Source organism: Polyergus mexicanus, unplaced genomic scaffold, assembly GCF_030449975.1.
Source record: "Polyergus mexicanus isolate NDT 795.1 unplaced genomic scaffold, iyPolMexi1.0 SCAF_3, whole genome shotgun sequence".
Classification (NCBI taxonomy): Eukaryota; Metazoa; Arthropoda; class Insecta; order Hymenoptera; family Formicidae; genus Polyergus; species Polyergus mexicanus.
Window position 1 is genome coordinate 8,724,403 of NW_027223323.1, and position 27,802 is coordinate 8,752,204.

The 27,802-nt window shown below is 38.9% G+C and overlaps 1 protein-coding gene across 4 annotated transcripts in view; it reads left to right on the forward strand.

Moving 5' to 3' along the window:
* The window catches only part of Myo10a (Myosin 10A), a 75,018-nt gene that overhangs the window by 22,156 nt on the left and 25,060 nt on the right, over positions 1 to 27,802 (forward strand). For 3 of the 4 annotated variants that reach the window (XM_070292872.1, XM_070292876.1, XM_070292875.1), the window contains 2 exons: positions 21,497 to 21,581; positions 27,236 to 27,346. In XM_070292872.1, the coding sequence (XP_070148973.1) occupies positions 21,561 to 21,581; positions 27,236 to 27,346 (132 nt within the window). In that variant the 5' untranslated portion in view covers positions 21,497 to 21,560. Of the gene's footprint in view, positions 1 to 17,212; positions 17,569 to 21,496; positions 21,582 to 27,235; positions 27,347 to 27,802 lie in introns of those variants that run through there. The other variant, XM_070292873.1, reaches the window with a different exon arrangement.

The window sequence follows — 27,802 nt, forward strand, 5'->3', positions numbered from 1 at the left end:
CCCTTGCTTAATGAGATAATGCTGATGATGATAAGTGGCGCGCGTTCTACGTTGAACGAAATTTCGATACTTGTCCCTGAGAGAATTGATCTTTATGCGACATCCAAGCGATCGTTATTTATCGTTTGTTCTAATGATGCGAAAAGAGGTGGCTGGAAGAATTAACGCAAAACTTGGAACAAAACAATGCAATAATTTATCAATTGCGTGTCAATATTATTGTGATATTGAAAAAATTATATTATAATAGGAAAAAACATTTTTTTGTTCCTACTCCAAAGGTTGATAGTATTGTCTTAAAATTTATTTTTAATAAAAAATATCAAGATATGTTAAGGATGAAGAAGAATTCTTAAATTTTATTCGAAAAATGTTTGAAAATAATTTATCGAATAGAATTCCACATTCGGAACGACAATAATGTTACATATGGTACACGTCAGAAAAATTCAAATCCCGATCAGGCAGGCAGAGAATCGGCGCATTTGCTTGTTGAATCACGAAACAATCTATCGATAGTCTAAATACACGTTACCAAGGGTGAGCTCGACGATTCCCACTCGTGTTACCTAGCGTTAAATTAGAACGGCCGTAGCGACGAAGAGTACAAAGAGAAAATGCGGGAGGAAAGGGGAAGACAGTTTGAAATATTTAAAGCTACCCTCGAAAATTTCCAAGTGGCTCGTTTCGACAAAAGTTTCCTCGTTAAGGGATTTCGAGATGCTGCCCTTCACCCTTCTCACCTTAGATCTGTTAAAACCTTAAGGTTCACGAGTTTCGGGAAAAGAGGTCGAAGCTGCGAGAGACCATGTTTCGGATGAAAAATTTATTCCTAGACTGTTCTGACGCTTCTTAATGTTCGCTCATAAGTTCATTAGCCGCGTCCCAAGCCGATGTCTTGGAAAGCTATGAAAATTGTAAAAAGTTTTAAAAAATTTGGTGTGTGATATCCGATGCATCGTGATCTCTGCGAAATTATATCTCTCGTAAGTCAAAGTCGATAGTTTGACGATTTTTTCCCTGCGCGAAGAGACATTTTAAATAATAATACAATACAATAATTAATTAAATTATTCATTTATTTAATCCATTTTCAACGAGATAGAAGAATACCTCTAGTATAGACGGTTAATAAAAATACACATGAGATTGATATAAATTAGGCGGAAAACATAACTACGGAAAGTCACAATTAAAGTGTAATTACATATTAAATATAATAATAATATAGAGATGGAAAATTGATGAATGTATCACATACTTTTCCAATTCTTAGAGATAAATGTAAATGCATTCTACGAAGCATGCATCCTTAGATGCACGGATTGGCTAAGAATTAATGGGTTTGTATCTGTAGAAATGATTCTTTATTTCTGTAGAGAGCTGCCCGATTAAATTGATTAACATTAAATAAATTAGATCGAACACACAGCATGTATATGTGTGTGCGTGTGCGTGTGCGTGTGTACGTGTGTGTGTGTTGTTACAAAGCGACGAGGCTCGCATTAGTAGACTCGCTAGTCGGTCTCTCTCTTTGTCTGGCTATCGACCCCCCGATCTTGTTCCTCTCTCTCTTCTTTATCCGCTTCTTCCACGGGCCCGTTTTTTACACTCCGCCCTTTCGCGCTCGCCGCCGCCGGCGGGCGTTTCATTAATCTCGCGTCTCTCAATTTATTTTTGCGTCTTGTTAGGTGCCGGCTTCGTTCTCAGGTGTTTACGTCTCACTCGAATGGAACGCGCGATCCTCGCCGGAGTGATAATGAAAAGGAGAGGGCGAGAGGCTTTAAAGAGTGGAGGATCATCAAAAAGGATCGCGCGAATGAAAAATCTATGATATAAATTAAATGAATTTTCTTCTTAAAGATACGAAATGGAATTTTTGTCCATTGTCGTCGATAAAATCGCGTGTTTCGCAACAATCATAAACACGAGCCATCGCGATGATCAAATCCACACATAGTGTAATTAACGTCCGATCACATCGCGGTCGTCTCGTAACGCGATGTGGCGACTGATCAAAAATAGTCTCCTTATCGTTTCCATCGATCTTTCGACTTGGCTGGTCGGGACGAGTCCCGTAGGACCGCGAAAGGGGATTCTGTGCGTTAGCTGACGTGTTTCGATCCGACAGGACCCCTGCGCGTGCTGCGGGTGCGAACTTATTGTTCAACAGACCCTACTTAGGATCTATTTAGTACTTCCTTTGTGCGGGTACAACATTTGTAGTAGTATAAAAGGAAGCGCGTCGCTAACGAATCTCTCTGAATGGAGAAACCTTTCTATAAATCCTTGCTTTATCAAATAAAATACTTATAATAAAATTTTAATCTCTTTAATGATAATATAATAATAATAATAATAATAATAATAATAATGTGTCTTTATTCTATGGCCACAAGTTTCGCGATGCGACCAGATTCCGACGCGAAAATTCTTTTGACGCGTGTAAATTATCATCGACAAAACGAATGCGCCTCTATCGATGTACCTATCAACCAAGCGGAACTAGCTTCCCTCTTTTGTTCACTACCAACTACCCTTCGGAAGACTGACGGGAGGGGCGCTCGGTGACACCAATCGGTCGCCGAATACTCCCGGGATCTCGCGCTGACAAAGCGATGTTCTCGCGTCAGCCCTTTGTGGTAGATCCGATGGAATCGCGTCCTTCGTATGATGATTCGAGCGTCGCGTAACAATTCTACGTCTTCCCTAGAGACACTCGAGCCAAGAGTCCGGTCGAGTAACTATTTTCAATCGGGTTAAATTGACATTAAATTCCGAAACGAGGAATCTAACGGCAGGAAGCAATCTGTTGACGCAATTGATTCGGAACAATTAGATATCTTGAAAAATTAAAAATATGAGCGTATAATTATTTCTCTCTCTCTCTCTCTTTTTAATCTCTACTTGATTCGTGGAATACATCGCGATGTCAGTCACAATAATGAGATACGTCGCATTGGACTCGAATGTATTTCATTCCGTCAAGGAATGAGAAAAATCAAAAGAGATTATATTTAAGTAAACATCGCCAATCGAATGATACAGCAACGATAGTAAAAGGGACGCGTTTCTGTGCGTTTCCACAAATCAGCTGTCTCTGGCCACGGTGCGCCGGCCGGATCTCTTGGCAGGAGGAAAATTAGGTGCGGTATCCCTCCAACGTCGATCGGAGGATGCACGTCACGAATTAGCATTTATATCACCGCGGCACGGCAACCATGTGGAAATGGAATATCCAGAATGCCATAATAGAGATTCATCCTGCCTTTCCGCGGTGAATTAATACGTCCGCTTTCGCGCGCGCGCGAGTCTCCGCGCGTACGATTTACCCGCGTCTTGTTTTCTATTAATTTTGTTTTTATTGTATTCTCCCCGCTTAGACTTCTCTATAGTACGCTATATGTATTGTATATAACGAGACCGTATGGATTTTCTCAAATTATATTCCGCATACCTTAAACACGCAACATTCTTTCTATTTTTATGAATAAGAGCGCGTATTTTTTATATTTTATTTTATCTGTGAATTCTTGAAAGTTTAATTTAACTTTTCTCCGATCTTTTAAAAATCTAGAAGATTTAATTCGCATCCTTGCGTCTATTTTTCGGACTCCTCGTTTTTACTGCATCCGCGTGCTCGGCTACATCAATTTATATTCGAAACGCGAGGGGGATTGTTCGTATATCAATATTATACCTGGAACGATCTTAATATCGGGTGTATCAATGACACCTTACGGGGACGACCTCAGGTATACCGTGCACGTATCTGCCAGGCCTATTACCAAACGTACGGCATGATACGGTTGTATTGCGTGGTATTAATTACAACCATTAGTCACGGTGTCCGTGAATTACAGCGAGGCCTGCAATTTCGATCGGTCGATAATCATCGTACGGTCGTCCGATACTTCTCCGATTCACGAAGGAGCAAAAGTTTCTCTCCGGCGAGTTAATCTGTTGCGGATACTGTTTACACTGTCAAATTGCCTCCTGTCACAACCGACAAGAATTTTAGCACGCCGGGAAACAGCTTGATTCGAACCGCTAGCGCGATCTTAACATTTGAAGGTGTTAGAGGTCCGAGATTTAAAAATCTTTAAATTTTTCTACCTAGGACTTTGACGGTTCAATGACGTTAAGATTTAATTGTATGTTAAAGTTAAATTGTATTTAAAATTGATTTAATTTAAATTAAAAAAATTGAATCGATTTAAAAAAACCGATGGATTTTTTTGATTAACTTAAAAACTCGAGACTTTCAAACGGGAGGGGAAATTTAGACATATAGAAAAATCCAAAAAAAAGGTAATAATGCCGTATTATTTAAGATGCATCCCGTTTCACGCACGATGCACATGAAACGACAAAGAATCGTTCCACACCAATGCGCGCATTGATAGGACCGAGACCCGCCCATATTTTCTAGATCTCCCCACCATTCACGCGCATCAGCTGCCACGAATTGCGAGATGAAGTAACGGACGCGATACTTGGAAATATGGCGGAAATGTTATTTTTACATAAAATTGTGTATACGAGAAAAATATTGTTTTGATATCTCAAAAAGAGAGAGAGAGAGAGAGAGAGAGAGAGAGAAAATAAATATCTCGATAAAGGCAGTTAAAATGATTTTCATTATTTTTCTTCCCTCTAATTTATTAACGAGATACTTCTTTACTCTTTTTCTACAATTATTTTTATAAATTATCTGAGAAAAAGAGAACAATGCTATCCTTAGCCCTCTTTGAAAGGCACAGCTCTCGCTCGTGTTTATATTGTTGCCACCGTTTTTATCGCAAATTATATCGCGCGGCCGAACGCGAACGCCACTAATTACACCGCTACCTACTCTCATAAATCACGCAACCGTTCGTACCGCATTTGCAGAAATGCTTTCGATGTTGGTACATCCGCGAAACGCGGAGAGAAACCGGCGGAATACAGGTAGGATCTGCCTCTAGGATCAGAATCGAGGCTGATCCATCGATCATCCTGAATCGCGCTATCCAATTAGAACCGTTAATGAAGCTTGTTGCGCAAACGACGAACGGTTGGAATTCCCGGGTTAACCATAAATGGATTTGTTACATTGCGTTATACGGTGCGGTGATCGTTTCTTTCATCGTACATTATAATCTGGACATCCTGATTCAAGCCGATTTCAAATATATCTAGTTTAGCCAGTTTCGTCGTTTAGTCTTCGAATTTATTATCTTTAATTTTTATTTCACTTTAACGACATATATATATATGTAGACTGGTATCTGGATATTTCGGAGATACTACGTAAAATAAACATGTAAATTGGTAGTTTAGAAGAAAAAGAAAAATATTTCCTTTATATTTTGATACTGGATATTTTTCAGTATCTATTAAAAAATGTCGCTCTATTATCGTGAAACATGTCCGTAATATACATATGCATGTCGCGTTGAGTTAATTCTTTTAAACTTAATCTACGATATAAACACAGGCTAAACTTTTAAAAAACTTTAAAGAATGCCTAATATAGTTGTCTAACTTTTTATTATTGCATTACAGATTAGTAAATAATTAATCGTTTGAAAGAGCCTGTCTGGATGCAATGTCAGCTTTATACAAGTATGCACGCTGTCGCCTTTGCATAAGAACTTGAGATATCGCGTGAGAGAACCGCGACGACTCGGTTGCATGCGCCATACTCGTTACCGGTTTTGTCCTAGCTAATTAATTACCATCCATCATTTGCTTTATTTTTCAACGCCAGAGGTACGACTGTTAATCGAGTTTTGTCGTAGCTTATAGTCGTCAAAATTCGATAGATAAAATATAAATTCGAGAAATTTGAAGGGTATGTATAAAGTTCTTTTAATCTTCTCTTGGTTCTTTGAAAAATATTATTAAAAACACCGTTAATTATAATTGTTTCTTAATCAATTTTTTACGTCTTCATAAATATAACATTTATTTGTAAATAATTTTCTGCGCGCGTCAAGGGATTTGAAGACGGATAGAGTTGGTAGAGTTGAACGAAATTAAAATATGTCAAAAAATGACGAGAAGAAACTATTCGGGAAGATAAAAAGATAAACAGCTGATTCCGAATTTCTGACATTAGTCTAGATAAACAGCTGATTCCGAATTTTTGACATTAATCTATGTTCGAATCTGGGCTCGAAAGTGGATCGAAGGATGCGAAAACTGAAAAAAAATCAAGCCGGTCGCGCGACAGGGGGTTGAATGAAATGGTGAAATTAGCGGCTAATGCGGATCGATGCGACGTCGCGGCCGTCTTTTAAAAGTCGGATAATAAAAACGGAACTCGCGAAGCGTCACGACGTTACGAAAGGAACGTCCGCACGGAGTGAACGGAAGAGGCGGATCCTGCGAGAACTTCTTGGAACGACTTTCGCTCCGCCTACGTCTCTTTCCCTACCACAATTCCATCCATGGTAGAATCCAGTGGGGGTAGCAGCCCCTCTTTTCGTTCCATGGTGGAGGACAGTTTCGATTGCCGACCGACCGACCGACGAGCGGTGGCTCGCGTTGCCATAGGAACCGACGAAAAGCGTCACCCAGGATTGTTCGAAACAATTATCTGGCGCTCAATTTCGCTCGTAGTCGCACGCTCCGCATATCTCTCTCTCTCTCTCTCTCTTTCTCTTGACGCAGCAGCTCGCAAATCGTTTACGCGGATAAAAATTCGCCAACGAGAGACCACAGCGCGGTGGCTTCGTTGTCGAGAGCAAATTGTTTCTAAGACGCCATCCTCGGGTGATTTTCGGACATTTCGTAATTAGTGTGTCTACTCCATAGCTGAAATGTAGTTATTTTATTTGTAGTTTATATTATTTTCGAGATTATAGCATTGAGTACACAAACACGCGAATTTACTCGATGGATCGCTTAAAAGTTCACGAGACAGTTTACATGAATGAAATATAGGAAGAATATATATTGAACTATTAATCTATAGAGTGAAAATTATTCTCGACGAATGCAGGAATATATTCGGGAATTTTTAATCCACTGCAAACTCAGCTGGAAACTTGAACACCGATAAGAGAGAAAAAAGGAAAATCGAAAACTCTCTCTCTCTCTTAAAATTACTATCTAGATTTCTAGATTTGCTCTCATTTAAAAATTATCGAATAAACTCTTCAAATAGAATAAAATCGTTTCAAAGAAAGATAGAATCTCGCGGATCTGTGTGAGAGACGCCGGTATGTCATATTCGCATTCTTTGTTTCGTGATCTTTTCGTAGATCATACGTCCAGAGATACGCTATAAGTATGTATTCCGTTCGGACGAAAAGTAGATTTAGATCGAATGTATAAGAGCTCGCGCGGTTAAGGCACCGCGCGATTCGGGCAAATGTGTTTCACGCTCCGCTAAGCGACGGCTCGATCGGAGATCAAGAAAGATGTGCGGCGGCACGACTGCCTCTTCGGAATACAAAACCACGCATACAGCCGAAATGAAAAATTCCGTACGCTCGTCATTTAAAACATTCTTCGTTTCTTATTCCTCAGAATGCCGGAATATTATTATGAAAAGCCGAATTGGATGACGCGTCGATTTATACGAGATAAAGTTAGATTACATCGATGATTCGCGAAATTTTTCTTCTATTTTTCACCTCAGTTTTCAATTTAATTTCTTTACTTCGATACTTTAAACACACGATCAAATCACGCTTTAATCGATAATTTTATTGAAAATTTCTTTCTTTTAAATTTCTAAATGGAAAGCTGTTTATTTAATGTCTATTCGAGATGGAAAAAATAAGAGAATTGAATTCCATAAATTAAATTTATCAAAATGCTTTAGAATCTATAAACATGCAAAAATTGAAAATGAAAATTGGGGCAAAATTTCGACTTGAGTATTGAACGGGAAAAAAAAAACTTTTACGTAGAGTGAGAAAATTTATTAGAATCTCCAAAATCAAAACTAATAAAATGACTCTGTGTTAATTAAGTCAGGCCATGTGCTTATTACATCGCATTACAAATTTCTTACATTTTATTTTCTCGCCCGCTTTGAAATGTATATTTTTTTAAAAGAGGAATGAAAATTTCGCGCTTGCGACATGGGTTTTCTACCGGAACTGTACGAGGCAATGCCTCGTTTATTTTCGCGTACATCCAGACATCGTTTCCGCATCGCGTCTTCGCTATTCGCTTCGGTTCACCTGGAAATAAATATGTACTCCTTATCGTTTCTGGCCAACCGATCAAAGAGCAATGATCCTGGAAGTATCGCGCACGACGAAGGGGTGGATGGCAAAAATGTTTGCAGGAACTATACCCTCGATTAACGATGCGTGAGGAACGAGAGTAAGGGCGAGGCACTTTGGGGGCGCACGAACAATTTTGAGTCTACGAAATGGTTCGACCATGATCGAAATTATTGGAAGAACGAGCAATACACGTAAAAAAAAAATGGATTATCGTTTTTAAACAGCCTGTATACATATGTGACTAAATTTAAAACATATATACATATATAATTTCCAAGGGGAACAATAATTATAACCATAATAAAAACTAAAGGATTAAAAAATACAATAATTTATTAGAATCTGTCGTATATATCTTGTTTTTCACATTTTAAATAATAAAAAAATAATTTCGAAATAATAATTCGAAAATTTTGGGACAATGTTAAACGTATTTCGAAAATTCTCGAAAATTTTGATGCCTCCCTCCAAATTTGTATCAATAGTGCGCGCGTAAAATTCCGTTCGCTATTGAGTTGTCGAACGATCGATCGTTCGGTCATTTGCCGATGCTAAACACTTACTCGCGGCTCGTTCGTGCACGATAGCGGCGATTAATTATCGGTCAACCATAATCCGGCCGAGTTTAAATGTCGAGTCGCAGCTTCCCGAATCGCGTGCAGCGGCGGCGGCGGCGGCAGCGGCGATGGCGTCGTCGCGTCGTGATTTGTGGCGAACGTTTAGAGGACGAAATTGCACTGCGCGACCGAACTGCGGGATCGACTCCGCACCGAGGTGATTAGACATTATTGATGCTGCGAGATCTCGAACGTGTGCGAACGTACAATCCGCCAATGGGCGAACTAAATCATTCCGAATACCGGAAGTATCCTGTAGTATTTCTCGAGAATTGCTAAATCAACGGACACTGCGTTCGACGAATGTTCTCTCGCGATAATCCGATGCAAAGAACATAAGAAAGATGATAAAGCAATTATTTTTTTATAGCATAAAACAATTATTGCGAGAAATGCTTAGTCGTGTCATTTTTTACACTCAATCCCTTTTTTTTTATTATTATTATTTGAGACATTAATTACGCGAGAATGATTACCATATATAATGTTGAAAATATATATATAAAGCTCTTCTCAAGTTCGTATTTTATATAAGTATGTTTAAAGAATTCGTCGAATATATTCTGGAATTATTAGATTCTTGGATTTGCTGCCCGTTCGCGCGTCAAGTGGGCATTCGTCCCGCTTTGATGTCATTCTCTATTTCCATCGTTATTTCAACGTTGTTCCATCGCTATTTCCGGCATACGCTTAAGAGAGAATTGCGAGTGTCACGTTACATTAGCGAGCCTCATCCCTCTTTGCCACTACAAACCATCCAAATGAATAGGAATTATAAGTACTCGTTGAGTAATGTGTAAAGAGCATGAAATATAAAGTAACACGAATGCACGCACTGCTTTAAATAAATTTCGTCTTCCATAATTTACAATCCCGTAGAATATCAGATAAGAAATAAAAATGTTTGACGACAGAGAGCATGCTGTTTCGCAGAAAAATAAATAACGACTCTCGAATGCAAACTCAATGCCTCGAGTGTCAATGCGTCTTTTTTTTTTGTTTTTTTTTACAACGTCGAACAGATTGAACGCGTTTGCGTTCGAGAGCCGTCATTTATTTCTCTACGAAAAATTCCAGCAATACTTGTAACCATTCGCAAGGAAAATGAAGAAAGAAAGAAAAAAAAACGAAAAAGTATATATGAAAATGTCTTCTTTATTTATTTTTTATAAAAATAAATTTAGATATTTATAAAATAATTTTAGATATTTATATAATTTAAAATAAAATTATAACTTTCACAGAGAAAGGATTTAAACATGCGGAATACCCCTCACGATTCATTTTTTTCATAAATAACATTGTTTAAATAAAATGCAATATCTAACGCAAACATATATATTAAAAGCAACATTTTATTTAGAGTTTTAAAATTTTAACGAAAATATAATAAGCGAGATAAAATATAATCAACGTCGTAAACGTCAAACTGAAAAACTAGAAGAAATTTCGAGATTCCGTGGGAATTTTAAGGAAGTTTCAGAAGAAAAAGAAAAATGCCATCCACTAAAGTAAAAACATTACGCTACAAATACGAGTGTATTACGTGGAGGCGTGAGAGACGATTCCAATCGGAATAGATCGTCGATCGTGAAGATCGCGGCGTGAAAACGACCGGAGGGCACGGAAGAAGATCGAGAAGCAGCCGCCCGGCTTCTCGGATCGATCGGAATTAATCGAGCTCTCGAGCGCGAGGGAGAGGCGGGAAGGGGGCCCGCGGGGGATGAGATTTCTGACGATTTAATTCCGAGCCCCGAGTTTCCATCGTCGCGCACGACAGCCGTGGAATCTCCCATTCGATTCCGCCCGGGTTCGCTACCGGGCACGTTCGATACCCCGGTAAGTCGGGGACGCCGCGGCGGCCATTAGTAACCGAATTAATTAGGCGAATCGGTGGCGGCGCGATGCAGTTACAATTAATCCGCGACGCCGTTTCGCACGTCGTAATTATCGCGGAGACGATGCTTGAACTCTATCGTAGAAGGACCGTTGTCTCGGTAGAGATAGTTTTTGATAGTGACTGATTTATTTTAGATATTAATTTCTGGTTGCTTAGACTGATAACGTATCTTACAAAATATATTTTTAACTTTCTAGGAAAGATTTATGTATATATATATATATATATATTACATATAAAAAATTTTATAATAAATTTACATGTATAATATACAGTATTATATAATGAATTATATATATTTTAGATTTAATAAATTTATTAATTAATTTAATTCTAGTTTTGTTATAGTAAATTGTTATTTTAGGTAATTATGAAATTTATATTATAAAAAAAAAAAAAAGAATTTTTGAAGAGATTCTGTTATACTGTTATGTTTAAAAAAATTTATTATAATTTTCAATATTATTTTTGTTTTCTCGGAATTTAATAATTCTAATTCTAGTTAAGCTTACTTTCTCTTAGTCTTTGGAGACAAGTTGCTGTTGATGCTATTGATCCGGTCCGTGATCGCTCGTGCCGTGCAACTTTGGTATTGCGTGCGGACCGGCAAGGCCCTACGATTTTTAGCATCTTTGACTTCTTTCGGGACGGGGAGTTTCGGTCTTGGCTGTGTTTCCTCGGACGCGTCACGGTATATTCGCACAGACACGATGCTAATCGATTCTTCACAGCATCCGCGAAACGCCGAAATGAGCCGGTTCTGAAATAAGAGTGGCTTTGAGTCGCTGAAGAAGGAACAAAACCGTCGAGATAGAGATTGCCTCAATCACGAAGATAAGAAGTAGCGCGTATATCAAAAGAAAATTCGTGAAGGGAATGGGGGGTTATCGAGATAAATCGATAAAGTTATCGTAAGATGAGATTGGACTGCACTAATTGTAAGAGAGATAATTTCGTGTCTGACGGATGAGTCTAAGAAGAGATTTTCGATCCGATACGTATCGTCAAAAATAATCATCTAACAACGTAAAAAAAAATCTTGATAAATCTTGAAAACTATAATTCTCATATATTTATTGAAATATTCTAAACATTAATTAAATTATACTCGATTCGACGTAATCGCTTAATTTAATTTAATTTTTTATTTTTTTTTTTATTTTTGTACGCCATAAATTTCATGGCAATTTATCCCTCGAGAGAATCTAAATTCTTCTTGATAAATCGATCATTGATAAAACACTGTAAGAATCCCAATAGCATTACATTAAGCGAAGGAGGTAAAATATTGGCCGTATTTAGGATTTTATCTTTATTATTCCCATCATACCCTTATTCCAATAAAATTGTTGAGCCATTTCCGGGGCCGGGCTCCTACCCCATCCTACCTCGATATCTCGCGCACACCCTTCTTTACGAGATTATTGTCGAAGATCGACACGCAGATCGTCGAAATGAAAACGAATGACGGAAACGGGAAGGCTAATACGAGGCTGGCGAAATTAAAATAACGACTTGATTTACGGGCGAACTTTCCCACGCTCTTCGAACGCGAACTTGCAACTTTTTCCTCATCCTCGTCGTCGCGAGGACGACAAGGCGGCGGCGACGGCGATCCCTCCACCACCCACGCTTCTCTCGTGGCCGCCGTTCTTTATTCAAAGTTGTAATAACGTTTGGCAGATGTTTCTGATATAGTGGCGCTTTATTCCGCGAACTTTTATCGAGTCAATTTAAGTTGCGGCGAGAGAGGGGCCACAGTGTGTTTGTGCAAGAGGGCCAAAAGTCTCCCTCTTTCCCCCCTCTCTCCGCCCACCTTTTCTCTTTTTGTCGAGATCTCGTCGTTTTTTCTTCTCTCCTCCCAAACTCACCGCGCATATTCATTCCGAAGGAATCTTCCGAGACGGAATTGAGATAAAGTGAGTGCGGGGCCGTGCGTGAGGACGCGAACGAAAAATAGATAAGTTACTTAAATAGATAAACTTACTTTCGTTTAAAGTACACACACACAGACACACACACACACACACCACAAATTGTAAGTTATTGTCATAAGGGAGACATCTCGCTCTCGCTCTGATACGCGTCTTTTTTTAGTCAAGCTTATCTTTACACGACAAAAGTCGAGACGGTAGCGTATCATCGGGAGATGTAACTTTATTTCTGATCACGCGCGCGAATCCAATCCAGGCATGATTTTCCATTTGAAATCGAGCGTATATCAAAAGTCAAGATGCTTCATCCATATCAATAGATGCGCGTCGCCTTTGAATTATAAGGGAACGCGTTGCCGTAGAAAAATTGTTACCGTCGAGTTAGTATGATCGAGTTATACGATATCCTAAGCACATATACTCAACCCTATCTCTAGAATTTTTATTCCTTTGGCAAACATACATTTCTCGAAGCTTTGTATCGAAGTAATCGTCATCATCTATGTAAGATATCTCATAATCCTTCTGAAATTCCACTCTTTTTCCACTCATATTCCATCATGAATTTAAAGTCGATGATTTTTTTTTAACAAAAGGAGAAAATAAAAATCTTTGTTTCTCGGAAATTTCAATTTCAGGCATTAGATGTATTGGCAATAAAAATAGAACGATATTTCCATTGAAACGCAACTAGAATATAATTGAAAAAATAATTGAGAAACAAGACGTTGTCAAGTATTCACTTCTCTCATTTTCGTCGACTTTAATTTTTAACTCGTCCTGTACACAATGCTGTTACATTAGCACATGGTTGACATCTTTAAACGCGAATATTTTCGTTTGCCGACTTTATTCGTATCATTTAGCGGCTGAGTGTAATTCGGTGTTGATTTTATCGCGCACTCGAGTGACATATGCTCGTCTGTCGCGGCCGTTTACGCAACGCTTGAAAAGCCACCGATAAAAAAAAAAAATCATATCTCACCCCTTATCGTGGCTGATGAGTTCTGTCAAGAGTTCCGTAACGTTTTATCTCGATTACATTATCGCAATTTGTTTAAAAAAATTCTAACGAAAAGAGAAACTGCACCAATTATTGTGTAAATACGAGATCTTTTTATAATTTACTTTAAAAAAAGAATTATAACGATCAACAACAGAATCTAAAAAAAAAAAGATGAAAAAGAGAATTGAAATATAATAGAGAAGGAATTGTTGTTACATAAAATTCTTATATAAAATTTTAAGACATTACGAGGTGAAGATGTATTGGTATACGTGTGATGCATCACGGATATCACACCAATGATACATCGTACAGTATTAAAATTTAAAAGAAAATTAATGGAATTAATTTTAAATAATACGTTTATTTAATAATAACAAACGAGATTTTGATTGATGGAATTTTCAATGATATTCAAAAAACGGATAATTTATTGCACTTGAGTGCACTCTGTAGACTCCTTGTTGGCTCTCGATGATATTGCGAGCAGCTTACCTTCGAACGTTATACGATATTTCAACTAATCAATATCTCAAATTCAGTCGATACTACGTAGCGTGAGCTCCAACATCTTCTACTGATAAGAAGACTGTATGTTATTCATCTTCATCGCACAAGTTTTGTTCTATTTTACTTAAAATTTCTCATCAATAGTTATCCTCGTTATCTACAAGTGATAATTCTCCTCGTAACTTTATCTATACACGTGCTACTTTAATGTTATTCAAAGCAATTGATATTTTAAGTTGATAGCAAGTAGCTAATTAAGCGACTCGCTAAAATCTCTAATTATTTTATCTATTATTAAAAACGGGCATATAAACTTTGTTTTGTCTTAAGGTGTGGCGGTACGTCATATATATATATATATATATATATAAATGAATGATTTGTCACACTAGTCTTTATATCGGAACACAGATATTCGCGATGGATACAATCGTCTTACATTTATTATCTAATCAAATCTACGAAAATTATAAATGTTGTAGTATTGTAAATATCGACGATTTCAATTATATTAGTCACACATTTCTCCTCTTCGATGTTGCTCGAGATGGCCGGTATCTTAAACCATTGCGTATAAATAAGCAAGGAAAGCGGATGCATTTTTTTTTTTTTTTTTTTTTTTTTTTTTTTTTTTTTTCAAAGATTGCTGAAACGCATCGCTGATTACGATCGATTAAAGAATTCCTTCGGATCGCCGAAGGCTATCGCGTATCCTTGCGCTCATGAAATCGAAGGAACGGTGAATGGGAACCTATAACGCATTACTCGCATACCATCGATATTACGGTGCACGCGGTCGCATTACTAAGTGTCGAACATAGAAGTCTCGAGGGATCGGTCAGCGGTCGCTAATTAGATTCCGGCTAATTGGCCACCGCTAATCGAGAATTTTCTTCTTCAATTTCTGCTTGCAAGAAAAAATCGAAGAATTAAAATGGGAACAGAATTTAATTAGACCATTTATATTTTTTGTATATTTTTATTTATATAATATTACTATTATATTTTTATTATATAAAAATATCCTTTATATTTTATATTTTTATTATATAAAAATATAATATTACTATTTATATTTTTTCTTTCTTGACAACAGTTATATATAGTCATCTTCTATATGTAAGAGATTTAAAAAACTTACAAATTGTTTTTATTTTAAACTTGGTAATTGACAATAATTTTCCAAAGGAATAATTATTCCGAAGAATAATTGAATAAACTTAGAATCGAAAAGTCTGATGTGATTATATACGATATTTTCCTTTTTGTTATCATCCGCGACGATTCTCAAATGCACTCATCCTTTAATCCGACATCGTGATTCGAAAACTCTTTACATTTTTGGCTGGAAAGTGTTAACGGTAATTAAAGTGTGACACACTAGATCAATGTGTAAATAATGTTATATATTTTGTGACGTGGTAAAATTAGTAAAACGCATGTCCCATTACACATTTCTCTCATTCTTATCACGTCCTTGGCTTTGATTTAATCGTCTCATGATGAGGAATGCCTATCCGTAAAAATAACGGCGATGTTACTCGCTCGTTACATTTGCCAGTTAACTTAACTAAATCCAAGATAAGCGTCTCGCATGCGTCGTAAAATAAAAAACGATTTAAAATAGATAAAGTATTTATAATACGCGGAAATTGTAAAAATATAAAGAGACACAAACCAAATCAGTTATAATCAGCATAAATTTCAATAATTTATTTGTATTATTTATTCTTTAATTAATGTAAATGTATAGTTTTTGTTTCTAAAAATAATATAAAAATATCTCGAAGTGCCTTTTATATTATTAATAATTATCAATAATAATTTAATCGTTAAAAAATAGAACTGATACTATTACATTATTTTATTTATAATTATAATCGTGTACATTTATAAAAGTTTAAACGATTAAAAATGGATAATAAAATTTTCTTCGAAGACGATAGTAAAATACCTTTCAAATTTTTATTATTTTGCCATATTATATAAAACAAGATCTAGATCTAGTTTTAAGAATAATTTAATTAATAATCGGCGCGCACAATATAATTATTTAGAACAGAATTTCCGAATCATTTAGCATCTTCCATCGTTACTACATCGAATCCCCCTTTTTCCGGTTTGCTTCGATCGTCAGGAATTCCGTCAATTTCGTTGACGCATGGTCGAGACCCGGTTTGCCACGAAAGTGACGCTGTAGGTCTTTAGAAAGAGGTCCCCCCATATCAGGCTTCGAGGACAACGGCCGCCGATTAGATGACCTCTTTGAGGGATTCCGGCTAGAGCGCGATAATCCTGTCCGCGTGTCGTATTTGGAAAAATAAACGAAGGGGAGGGAAAAGAAACGCACACCTGCAAGCACCTGCTACGTGGCGCACGCAAGGTAACGTGACGTCGACCCAAACGAAACCGTATTTATTTTTTTTTTCTTTTCATTTCTTTAAAGAATCCTCACCGGGTAGCAAAATCTCTCCCTCGTCAACTTGTCTGCCCCACTCCTTTCCCCTCTTGTGTCTGTCCGTGAATAAATTAACATGTATTTATTACACGGATTCCTATATTATTTTCGTATTTGCATACAAAGTAGAAGAGATTTGTGCGAGAAATATTCGCCCATAAAAATGTAACAAAGAAAGCTACGAAATTTTGAAGATAAATGTGCATTTCCCGCTACTCTCTCTTATTGCTATTTGTTTATAATCTTCGATTAATCTTGGATGAAGAATTTATGCGCTGCGCAGGATTCCAATATGCTAGATACGCCGCTGCCTCGCTTGCGATTTACAGGTCGTTTCAAACGGCCCGGATCGACCGCGCCGGTTTAACTATAGATTAACCTGGTGCCTCAGGTCTCCGGAACTCGGGACCACCTGTACACCTGTAGACCGCGTGCGTAACGGTACACATCGCGGTGTATGGTGGCTCCTCATGGTGGCGGTAGAAGTTAGTTTTCTCTTAGGCGAGGTCGAGCGACCGCATACCACGATCCGGAATCGCGTCATGGAAGCAGTTGTTGCTCGATCGTCCGCGACGCTCGAGTAATTGAGTATAATCGAAAATTGCGACGGGACGGGCAAGCCCTGGTTACAGATTCGCGTACAGTTTCAATTTCGGAGCAGTTTGCGCAATAGTGTGCTCCAAAGTGTGATCCATCATCTCGTTGATCGCCGCGTTCTCTCATCCCCTGTCTGAGGATCTCGAGGATCCGCGTGGTTCTCACGTCGCTCGACTGGAGATTCGTCTCTCCTTCGGTGGCCCGCGCTAGGATTTTACCTCTATCTCTCTCTCTCTCTCTCTCTCTCTCTCTCTCTCTCTCTCTCTCCCTCTTTCTCCCTCACGGAAAATCGACGATTGACGTCTACGACGCCACGAGGTGAGTCTCGATCATGAGAGGAGAAGTTCTGAGAAAGTCATCTTGCGGGCGGCGTCGCGATCGATGTCTCCTGCACAAACGATAATCGGAGATTTTGCGGCAGAGACATCGATGCCTGTTGAGACGATGTTATCTCTTGGATGCACTCCTCGTATATTGCAATAATCATCATAAACTAATGTAAATAAGAAATAATATATTAAAAGATGATCATACGTACATTTTCTTGAATTTTTTAGTATTTATTTTTATAATTTATATATATATGTATGTAAACGATTACACACATTTACGATTGTTATTAAGATATAGATTGTTTATGTGTGAAATTAAAAAGAATTGTTTTCTTTCAATATACATTAATCTTGGGTTGAAACGGCGATGGGTTCATTGATTAAAATAATACAAGTCAATTTTTAATCTCCGTCTCCGTGTAATTTAAAGAGAAACAGAAACATGTTTAATTGCTCAAAAAAAAAAAAAAAAAAAAAATGTCGTTTAGATATATCGTGAGTTCGAAATCGCGTGTTAATAATTTTAATTTAAAAAAATATAGAACGTGAATATGTAGGAAAAGTTTTACTTCTCGATCTGTATACCTGTTCTCCCCGAGGAACGGATGAAGGTTAAATTAACACTCAACTAGGCATTTATTATAGCTCGGAACCTCACCAAACCAGTTGAAAATCGAGAGATTCAGCTCTTATATTAACTTTGCAGCTTGTATCTCGTTATATATATATATATATATATATATCCGTTTTCGGTTGTAAAATATTGTACAAAATTACTCGCATCGAAAGATAGAAGAAGTAACGAAAAACAAGATGAAAATGAATGGATTTCATAAATATCTTACACATAACTGTACATAATGTATAGCGATGCGAAGGGGGACTCGAATTTAATTAAGAATCTGAATACCGTGATGAATTGTCTACCCTTTGCAAATGTCGGAACAAAGTTTCATGCGCGTTCCTGACTTTAAAATGGCGTGCGCGACACTCGGACCGATTGTGCGCTATTAGGCGAAAGTATTCAAGGACATTGCATCCATCTGCGACTGTGGAGGATAACGTTCCCGTTAATAGCTCCCATTGAATTCGCGGAAATTTGAAGAGAATCTCAACGTCTGCTTAATTATCTCCATCTCTTCTACTTTATATCGTGGAAATGGAAATAAACGTACCGTGAAGCTCAAGCGAGTTACGTTGTGGAAATACTTATACGAGCGACTTCATAATACTTTTGCTTTAGATAGTAATTCCCACACACAGTAGCACGCTAATAAATGGTTAGCAGTCGTGGAAATATACACTTTGAGGAGCATTTTGTAATGTATTTTGTGCACATGTTGATTTAAATCATTTGTTCCTTCGAATTAAAGAGAATCTCATATAATTTGCTAGTCGAGTCAGAAATATGATACGAATGTGCAAAATTGATAGAATTAAGAAAAGGCTGAACAAAGATTTTTAATAGCGTAGAATCTGGCGTTTATTAATATTTCGATTAAAATTTCCAACGGTTTGTTCCGTTTGACATACGATTTGACATAAGAGTATAACATTGAGATAATACCAAAAAAATTTTACGCCTTTATTTTGAATTATTAGAAACTCCATGTTCGTAAGTTTCACATTTTTAATATTTTTTTATAAAAAGAAGGCGATAAAAAAAAAGGCGAAAACGAGTGACGCCGGAAAGAGACAGCGCGATCGCGCACACGCGAGCGAGTTTGCCATTCGTCGTGGACGAAAGTCCGATCGTGTGAATGATACGGAAAGAATAATGAAAACTTGAAGAGAGAAAGTGCTTCCTTATCGACGAGACTATTCACACTTGAATTTCGCGCAAGAATTTCGCATCCCCGAACGCTCGTTTGAATCGAACCAGCTTATGGTGACTTTGAAACAAGCCGGTCGTACAAGCGACAACATGACGCACGATTAATCTCTCCTAACTTCTCGTTTCGATAGCCCATGCGAGAAAGAGAGAGAAAAAGGGACACGATTATGAATTACATAAGATTCTTGTATCACCGCGAGCTGTTGCTGCTTTCTCTGTCTGACCTGGATAACTTGCATCGCGGGGAGTTCCTATTCTCTCGTCTCGCTACAATATCATCGGAAGAGAAAGAGAAAATATGTGTTTATTGTTCTCGTACAGTCTTTTATTAAAGTTTAAAAATGGTCGCAGAATGGAGACGTCATTTAAATCTTCTCCAGACTTTTTCTACCTAAATTTATCTTATAGGCTTATAATTCTCGTTACAAACATTTATAAAAGAACCTTCGTACAAGACTCGATGACTTGGGCGCTAAATACATTCGTCTGACAGAAGGCGAGGATGACGCACGGAGCGAATGTCGTGGCGCAAAACCGGTCAGCCGTTTTTCCGTGGAGTGTCGGAGTCGCCGAAAGAGAGGCGATGATGGAAGACATCGTGGCTTGTGGCGGACAATGTACAATCGGCGATGTCGGCCATGCCTCGCCATTGTTTTCCCGTCCACTTCCAGCTCCATTAAATCTAAACCTACGCGTCCTTCTCGCTCGCGAGTGTTGTCGCGGTTCGAGGGTGACTGAATGAATTAGCATAAAATTGCGAAATGCATTCCGCGGTCGGCATGCGGAGAAGGACGCACGGTTGTGTCGCTACTTTTACCGGAGGCTTTACCCGCGAGATTTATCCGCGCCGAGTGCACGTGAGCGTATATACGTATGTTCACTCGCACGCTGCGATACGCAGGGCCGGTTGGCACGATAGGTTCACGAGGCTCTTAATAAATTTCTCGAATCTTTAACAAAGAAAATGATGATATATTTCGTTTATAATTGTTTATAATAATAATAATTTTTCGCATTGAAGACTTAGTTTATTAAAAGTACAATGCCAAGTTGACATTTGGTGCTGTTTCCGAAACTTGTAGAAAATAATAATCCCGAATTTTGATTCTTAAAATAAATTTGATATAAATAATAAATAATTAATATAAATTTAAATTTACAATAATTTTGATTCTTAAAATAAATTTAATTTTAAATGTAAATATATTAATAAATAGTAATAAGAATGAAAAAAGCGGTAATAACATAAATTATATAATTATATAAAGATATAATAATAATGTACAATAATATATAATTATAAATTAGGCAAATAAAAAACGCGAGATATGCGTTACGTCAATCGTCAAGAAGTAATGAAATAAGAAAAGGGAATCTCAAAAAAGGAGATACATATAATAAGACTTTATCTCTTTTTTTCTTTATGATTATTATAACAGATTATGACGCCTACAATTATCAAGATTATTCTTTCCTTATGTGTAAGAAAAAAATACGGCTTGTTTTTTTGTGCAGTTTATAGCACAGAATGACGGCATATATACAGCGAAAAGTATAAATGATGTCTACGAATATCTAATACGCGTCGCAGATATATAGATATACGCATGGTTGTGTGTATCTCAATCTCGTAGAGCTGAATACTTATTGCGACACTTCCCACATTTCCGAACGTGTAATTATGATCGGTATGAAACTGCGCTCGCGTCGAACTAATGCTCCTTCGAAATGTAAGATAAACTCGTTAAAAAACAGCAATAGAATAAAAGATTTCGAGATTTTTTTTTTTTTTTTTTTTGCGAGCTCTTTATAAATAAAGAGCTCACAGTTAAACATTGATATTCTTGGTACTATGCCGGAAGTTGCGGGACAAATTGGACGCGGGGCGATGCTTCCGTTACATGCAATCGTCGTAATAACGTTTCTTGGCACGCGCGCAACATTGAAACCTGATAGACATTGATTGACAGCTTGTACTCGAATAATAATTATATACGAGTCGCATTAAAAGCTAAGTTTTTTTTTATTTTTTTTTTTTTTTTAGTTGAAATAAAATGACTCATAGATTGTTTTGTTTCAGAGCAGACCGGTTGTACAAAATGACGGATATTCTCGCACGGGGATCGATTTAACGCCGTTGCAAGATGTACGCCGAGTGGCAAAAGGTGAGTCGATGTTTATCATCAACTATAATCTCGATCGATTGAAAAATCTAAACTCATCCTGAATTTTCTTCACGTGATTATAATATGTCTCTACGAGTGTTGCGAATTAATGATTGTCGAATGAATGTTTTTTTTCAAATCTGTCTCGAGATTGTTTATTACAAAGCGACGCAATTTCTACTCGTAGACACCGCGAGATGATCGTTTTTGAATTATCATGGCATTACAAAATATTTACGTGGTCGCGACTGCGGTGGGATCATTGCGTGGTCGGAGTCAATGATCTGCGTACACGCAATTGCATCGCAACTACTCGCAGCAGCCACTTTCAAACGCCTCGTCTGACGCGACGTTCCTTTCGATAATCCTTCGATAATCGATCCGATCGTCGATTTCTCAAAGCGCGATTATTAGAAAAATTAGAGCGAAGTTATTAAGTTTTTTTTTTTTTTTTTTTTTTTTTTTTTTTTTTTTTTTTTTTTTTACAGAGTAATTAAAGAGAATCTCTCCAGTAATAAAGTTAAAGAATTAGAATACTTTGTAAAGAGAGCTTTTTAAACATATGATGTATAAATATTGCGAGACGGCAATAATTTGTAATTATGAACCATGAAAAATTTTCCAAATTGTAAGAAAATATAAAATAATATCGTACTTTTTATTTAATTTTACAACTACAAATTTTATTATAACGGAATAATTGAATTGATATATAATCTAATACTTAATTTTTTATTAAAGATTATTTTTTATTCAACTTGCTCAATTGAAAATTTAAGAGTATTTCAATAACGATGATAATATGAAAACCCGCAGAAAAATTTTCTCGTACGAACGCTTTTGGAATATAGACTGACTGCAAGCGCTAGTAGCGGTTTCTCACTTTTACTTCTGGATGCTCCCCGTGCATGCAGTCGCGGATAATGAACGGCGGAATAATTAAGGAAGCATTCCGAAGGAGTAAGCGTGTAAGGGTATCAACGAAATTGAAATGAATCCCGAATAACTGATATTATATCGAAAATGAAAATGTGAAATCGCTACGGATTCTTTTTTATGCGCCTCGGATATTTGATTCGCTAGTCAATTTTAAGCGAAACAATTATTACGTAAGTGAATCGTTCCTTTCCCTCATTTCTTTTTTATTTTATAAAGTGAAATTCGAAATGGCATTTAGATAATTAATAAACAAAGATACCTCAATGCCGGTAAATCAATTAAGGACATTGCGAGAGGAGGAGAAGAAAAGTAAAATAATCGTGTCCCATCTTAAAGTTGCGCTCCCCGCAATCGACAATTTCTATCGCTCTTCTGCAACTCGCCACGGCCGTTAGGCAGAATCCACATGCAACGCGCGTGCATGTGTGCGCGTTTATTTAGCGCGTAATTTATATAAGAAGAGAGGCACGCTTGGTTCCACCCCAAAGCGCTTCGATCCACTGGCGTCGGTAGCGTACGTTGATTTCGACGTATTGTATTCTGAGGAGAGCACTCTAAATCGGAGTTCAATCGGAGACTCTCGCCGAGAGTGGTGGAGCCATCGAGATGGGAGGTATATTGAGGGTTGGAGAAGTTTGGAGTCGTAAAACGGCGATCCGGTGACGGCGATTAGTGCAACGCGTTCGATCGGGAATATGGACCGCTCTTCGGGTACGGCCTAATTAGCAGCGCATCTTAATTAAAATCGCATACGCCACTGCGTACCCGAGGCAATTGTTGCGGAGAGGAAGGCCTGCAACTTCCAGTGCCGCGTCGAACATCCTAGCGTTCGCATCGCGCGATTATTTATCTCTTGAGCCGCGAGGAAACGGAGGCTCTTCTTCCGAGGAAAAAAGAAACAGAGAGAGAGAGGGAGAGAGAGAAGGATCAGTTTTCGGAGGATGACGGAGGAGTAAGATGACGGGACCGAGGTTGACATCTCGCCGAGGGGCATCGTTAACGAATTCCGCGTGCGCAGCACGGACTTTTGCCGACTGACCCAATGTGCCCGATAGAAAGAAGCCATCCTCGCGCTCGTGGCCTCCTAACTTCTTTTAAGCCGAATTTAACATGCGCGACGACGCGGGCTCTCGGACTCTCCAACGGACTCGGGGATCGCGATCGCGATCGTGACGGGATTCATCGATAAGAGTTTATCGGTCTGTCCGGATAAATAAATTGGAAATAAATCTCGGGAAAAGCGATGATGTATCGTCGGAAAGGAGGCTAATGTGGAAGAAACTGAAGTTTCGTCGGAACTCGAGATTCTCTGTCCATTCCGAGATATTCGACGACTACTCCGTTGGTTGGTTTCCAACGGGAGTAAAAACTTTACTTCTCGCGGACGCGTAGTTTTACTGGTCGAAAGACGAAGCGTTTCTCGATGCGTGGCTAGACAACTGGTATCTAACTAGAAAACTTGTTCGGGTGACCGTGACGATGTTCTTGTTGCGTTTTCCGCTCTTGTTTCTTTTTCTTTTTCTTTTTTTTTTTCATTTTTCTTTTTATCAAAAAATTGAATAAATCATAATTAACAATCAGTATAGATAATACATAATGTAAAGGATAATAAAAATAATTATACAGATATATAATTCATTTATATATTTATATATTCTCATTAATGTTATCTCTATTATAATAATGAACAGAAAACTCTGACAGAGAATCATGATAAAGTATTTAATATTCAGCTGAAGGGAAGGGGACGAGCTTCGTGAATTTGCATTTTACTATATTTTTCGGAACACGATATCGATATCTTATCAATATCTCGGCGTTATCGGGTATTTCGAATATCGCGAGTGAAAGATGTGTGCCGCGTGTGCTCGATACCTCGGGTCACGTCCGAGAGAGTTGTGCAGCGGGCATTGACTTGAAACGCTACATGCGCGTTCATCATGCACGAGAGAAGGCTATTATTTAGATTGAGCGAACTTGAAAGACGCGATTCGAAGCTCGCAGCATTGCTACAATCATACCGCACGCGATGTTTGAGAAAATGATGGAAGATAAGGGGAGGGAAAATTTTGTGTATCCTGTCCCGTGGAAATGTCCTTGTCGAAATAGTCGAGATATTAAGGAGAGCATCTTCGAGGAGATCGATAGATCGATAGAAATCGAAATTACGAATATCCTCACTCACGCGATTTTGCGTGCCGCGTTATTTATATTATGCAAGTGTGATGCAATGTATGCACAGAGATAAGCATACGCGAAGAAGAATTAATTACGTAAGTTTCGACAAAACGCGAGAATTCTGGCTCAGAAAAAAACTTGGAAAAAAAAAAATATTTTATCGTAAATAAAATTGTACGCTTGAGTGCCGATGAAAAGCTAAATATTATTAAATTTTTATCGGCAATCGAGAAAAAAGGAGAGACCTCTCTTCTGGGAGAAGGCAAGTGACTGTCCTTCTGTCATCTGTCACATGAAGCGCGCGACGCCGATCCGATCATATTCTCGCCAGCGATGGCCAACGTGGGCTCGTCGAAGCAACGGCAACAGCAGCAGCAACAACAGCAACGCCGTTGGTCCGTGGGTCGATCGTCGACCCCGCGGAATCACTTTTCGCGGCACTCTTCGGAAGCTTTCTACGCGAGCGTGGAACCGTTATCCGGCGGACGCGCGTTGCATAATGGGAATGACGGCGGCCCAGACCCAGATTCGCCGTATTTCGCTCCGGATTCCTGCGGTGTGCCGGCGGAAGCGAGGAGCATCAGGCAGCAGTACCGCACTTCCGCCCGGCCGTCGCAGGACGCGAGCGATCGCGAGCTCTTTTACACGCTACCGCGCAACCTGACCGTCTCCAGGAAGGAGATCCTACGGCGCAGGAGCGCCGTCAAGGACGAAGTCGAGAGGCATCTCGGTCCCGCGGAGAGGGAGCAGGCGAGGAGACCGACGACGTTGCCGTCGATCGGTAGGCGAGCTCGTCTACGGGAAGCGGACACCGTCGAGCGCGCTTCCTCGCTCCTGAAGAAAGTCTCGAGACAGGATATCCTACGTCGTCGCGCGAGCGTAGAAACGAGTCCGCGGCTGAGGGATATCGCGAGAACATCCTCCACGGATCTCCAGAATCCTTCGAGTCGCTTGGCTAAGGATCGCGATCTCTCGCGGCCGTCGACTCTGCCCAAGACCCTGCACGCTTCGAGGACACCTCGATTAGAGGAGTACGTCTCTTCGAGGACGAGGGAGACCGCCGGAAGGGAAGCGCCGATCTACGGAAGGATTCGGCGACGGAAAATGTCTCTGCCGACCGGCGCGGCGACGTTGCGGGATCCCGCGTCTTCTTCGAACACCTTGACGAGATTTTCCAGGACAAGGACGAGCGGTGAACGCGCGGAGACGACGACCAAAGCCATCACACACTTGCGGGATCCCGTTCCCGATCCACTCGATCGGTCCAGATACTCAAGTGACGCCGGTGGTGAAGATATTTATGCCAAGGTCGCGCGCAAGGTCACTCGCCAGGTGACTTCTCAATCTCGCGAGGAGAAACAGCCGGAGCCGTCGAACGACAGAACGATGTCCAGACGGAGGATAATCGACAACGCGAGTCGGATGGACTCCTTGGAGCGAAGGATACATCAAGATCGAGATCAGGACGTGGTCAGGATCAGGCACGACGCCATACTGGTTTCCAAATCAGACATGGAGCGGCTGCGGAATTTCAAAGCTGGAAAGAACGATGCCGAAAAGGCGTCTGGCCGGGTCACTGATTGGTCCGCGAGAAGTGATTCTAGAACGGACTCTTCTTGGTCGTCCCGCGACAAGTGTCTTCGAAAGGACTCCACGTGGACCAACGAGAGACAAACGAGGTGTAGACCAAAGTGTCAAAGCTCGCTGCTGACGCAGGGACAAACGGAGAGCGTAAAAACAACGATGAGACCGACGACGTTGCCGAGCTACGTCAAGCTCGGACGGAAGACGTCGACGGGGTCTGCAGCGAGGGATGCTGACGAGCAGAAGCGAGCCTCCAACAGTGGATTGTTGACGAAGCAGAGTAAAGAGAGATCGAATTATGTGAAGAAGACGGCAACCCGCATCCCGATACATGTCAGAGCGTTGAGCGACGCTAATAGCGCTCGATCCAACTCTCCGCAAATATCGTCGTCGATATTCGGCTTTTGTACCGGGAAGAGGAAGGTGCAGGCGTCTCCTATGACCCGTAGCTTCCCGTCGTGGAACTTGAAAACGGTTCGATATCATCATCCAGGGAATGATTAAAAAAAATCTAAAATATCAAGCGTTGATTAAAAGTTTTATCTCTCCGAATGAATTTATTTTATATCTCCCGCGATACTCTTACTCTACTTATATATAAATATAAAAAAAATTATTACGTTGAACAATTAGAAGGAAAATCTAATTTTTTTAAAATCACGTATTTTCGGAAAAGATTTTCTACGCGCATTATATTAAATAATATATTGAAATTTAAAAATAATAAGAAAATAGATATTAGAAAAATGAGTATCAACTTAATATGTATAAATGTATTAAAATCACAATTTTTAATACATTCTTTTAAAGAAAAATTAAACTTGGCAATTTTTACTATGTTTTTTTGAAAAAAAATTGAACTTGGCAAAAATATAAGTCTAATTGAAATATTAGGAAATATATTAAGAATCTACGTTACTGTCTTTAATTAAATATAATAATATCACTTGTAGGGTGAATTGGTGTGGTTCGACCCTGGTGTCGGCCATGTGCTACCTGGCGAGGTTCTGGAATATCATAGAGCCGCCAACGTGCTTTCAGTCCAAGCGGTGATCGCCGGCAAGGTAAGTTAGCCTGGAAATAGAAAGCGCTTGATAACCGTTCATTGACTAACCGTGCATAATTACGAACGGTAGATTTGAATGAAAGCTGATAGCTCAATAATTTAGAGAGAAAAATAGGCTCGACGTTCATTTTTGACAGATAAATAAGCCCTTTTATTCCCCTAATATTTTTGTATTTTAAACTTGTACTACACACTTATTGGTTCTCTAAATATATATTTAGATATATCCTTTGATTAATTTAATTAAATTGTAATATCATACAATTAGCTAGTATAGAATGTTGAAGAAGTCACTTTGATTCAAGTCTGCGGCTTATCATGGAGCGATCCAGATCTAAAAATAAGCAGGAAGGGAGCAAAGCATCCGAGTAATTTGTTTGTCGGTTCTTGACTTTCTAGCGCGGCCTTATGCATTTGAATGTTTAATTAGACGAGAACGACTCTCACATCGCGC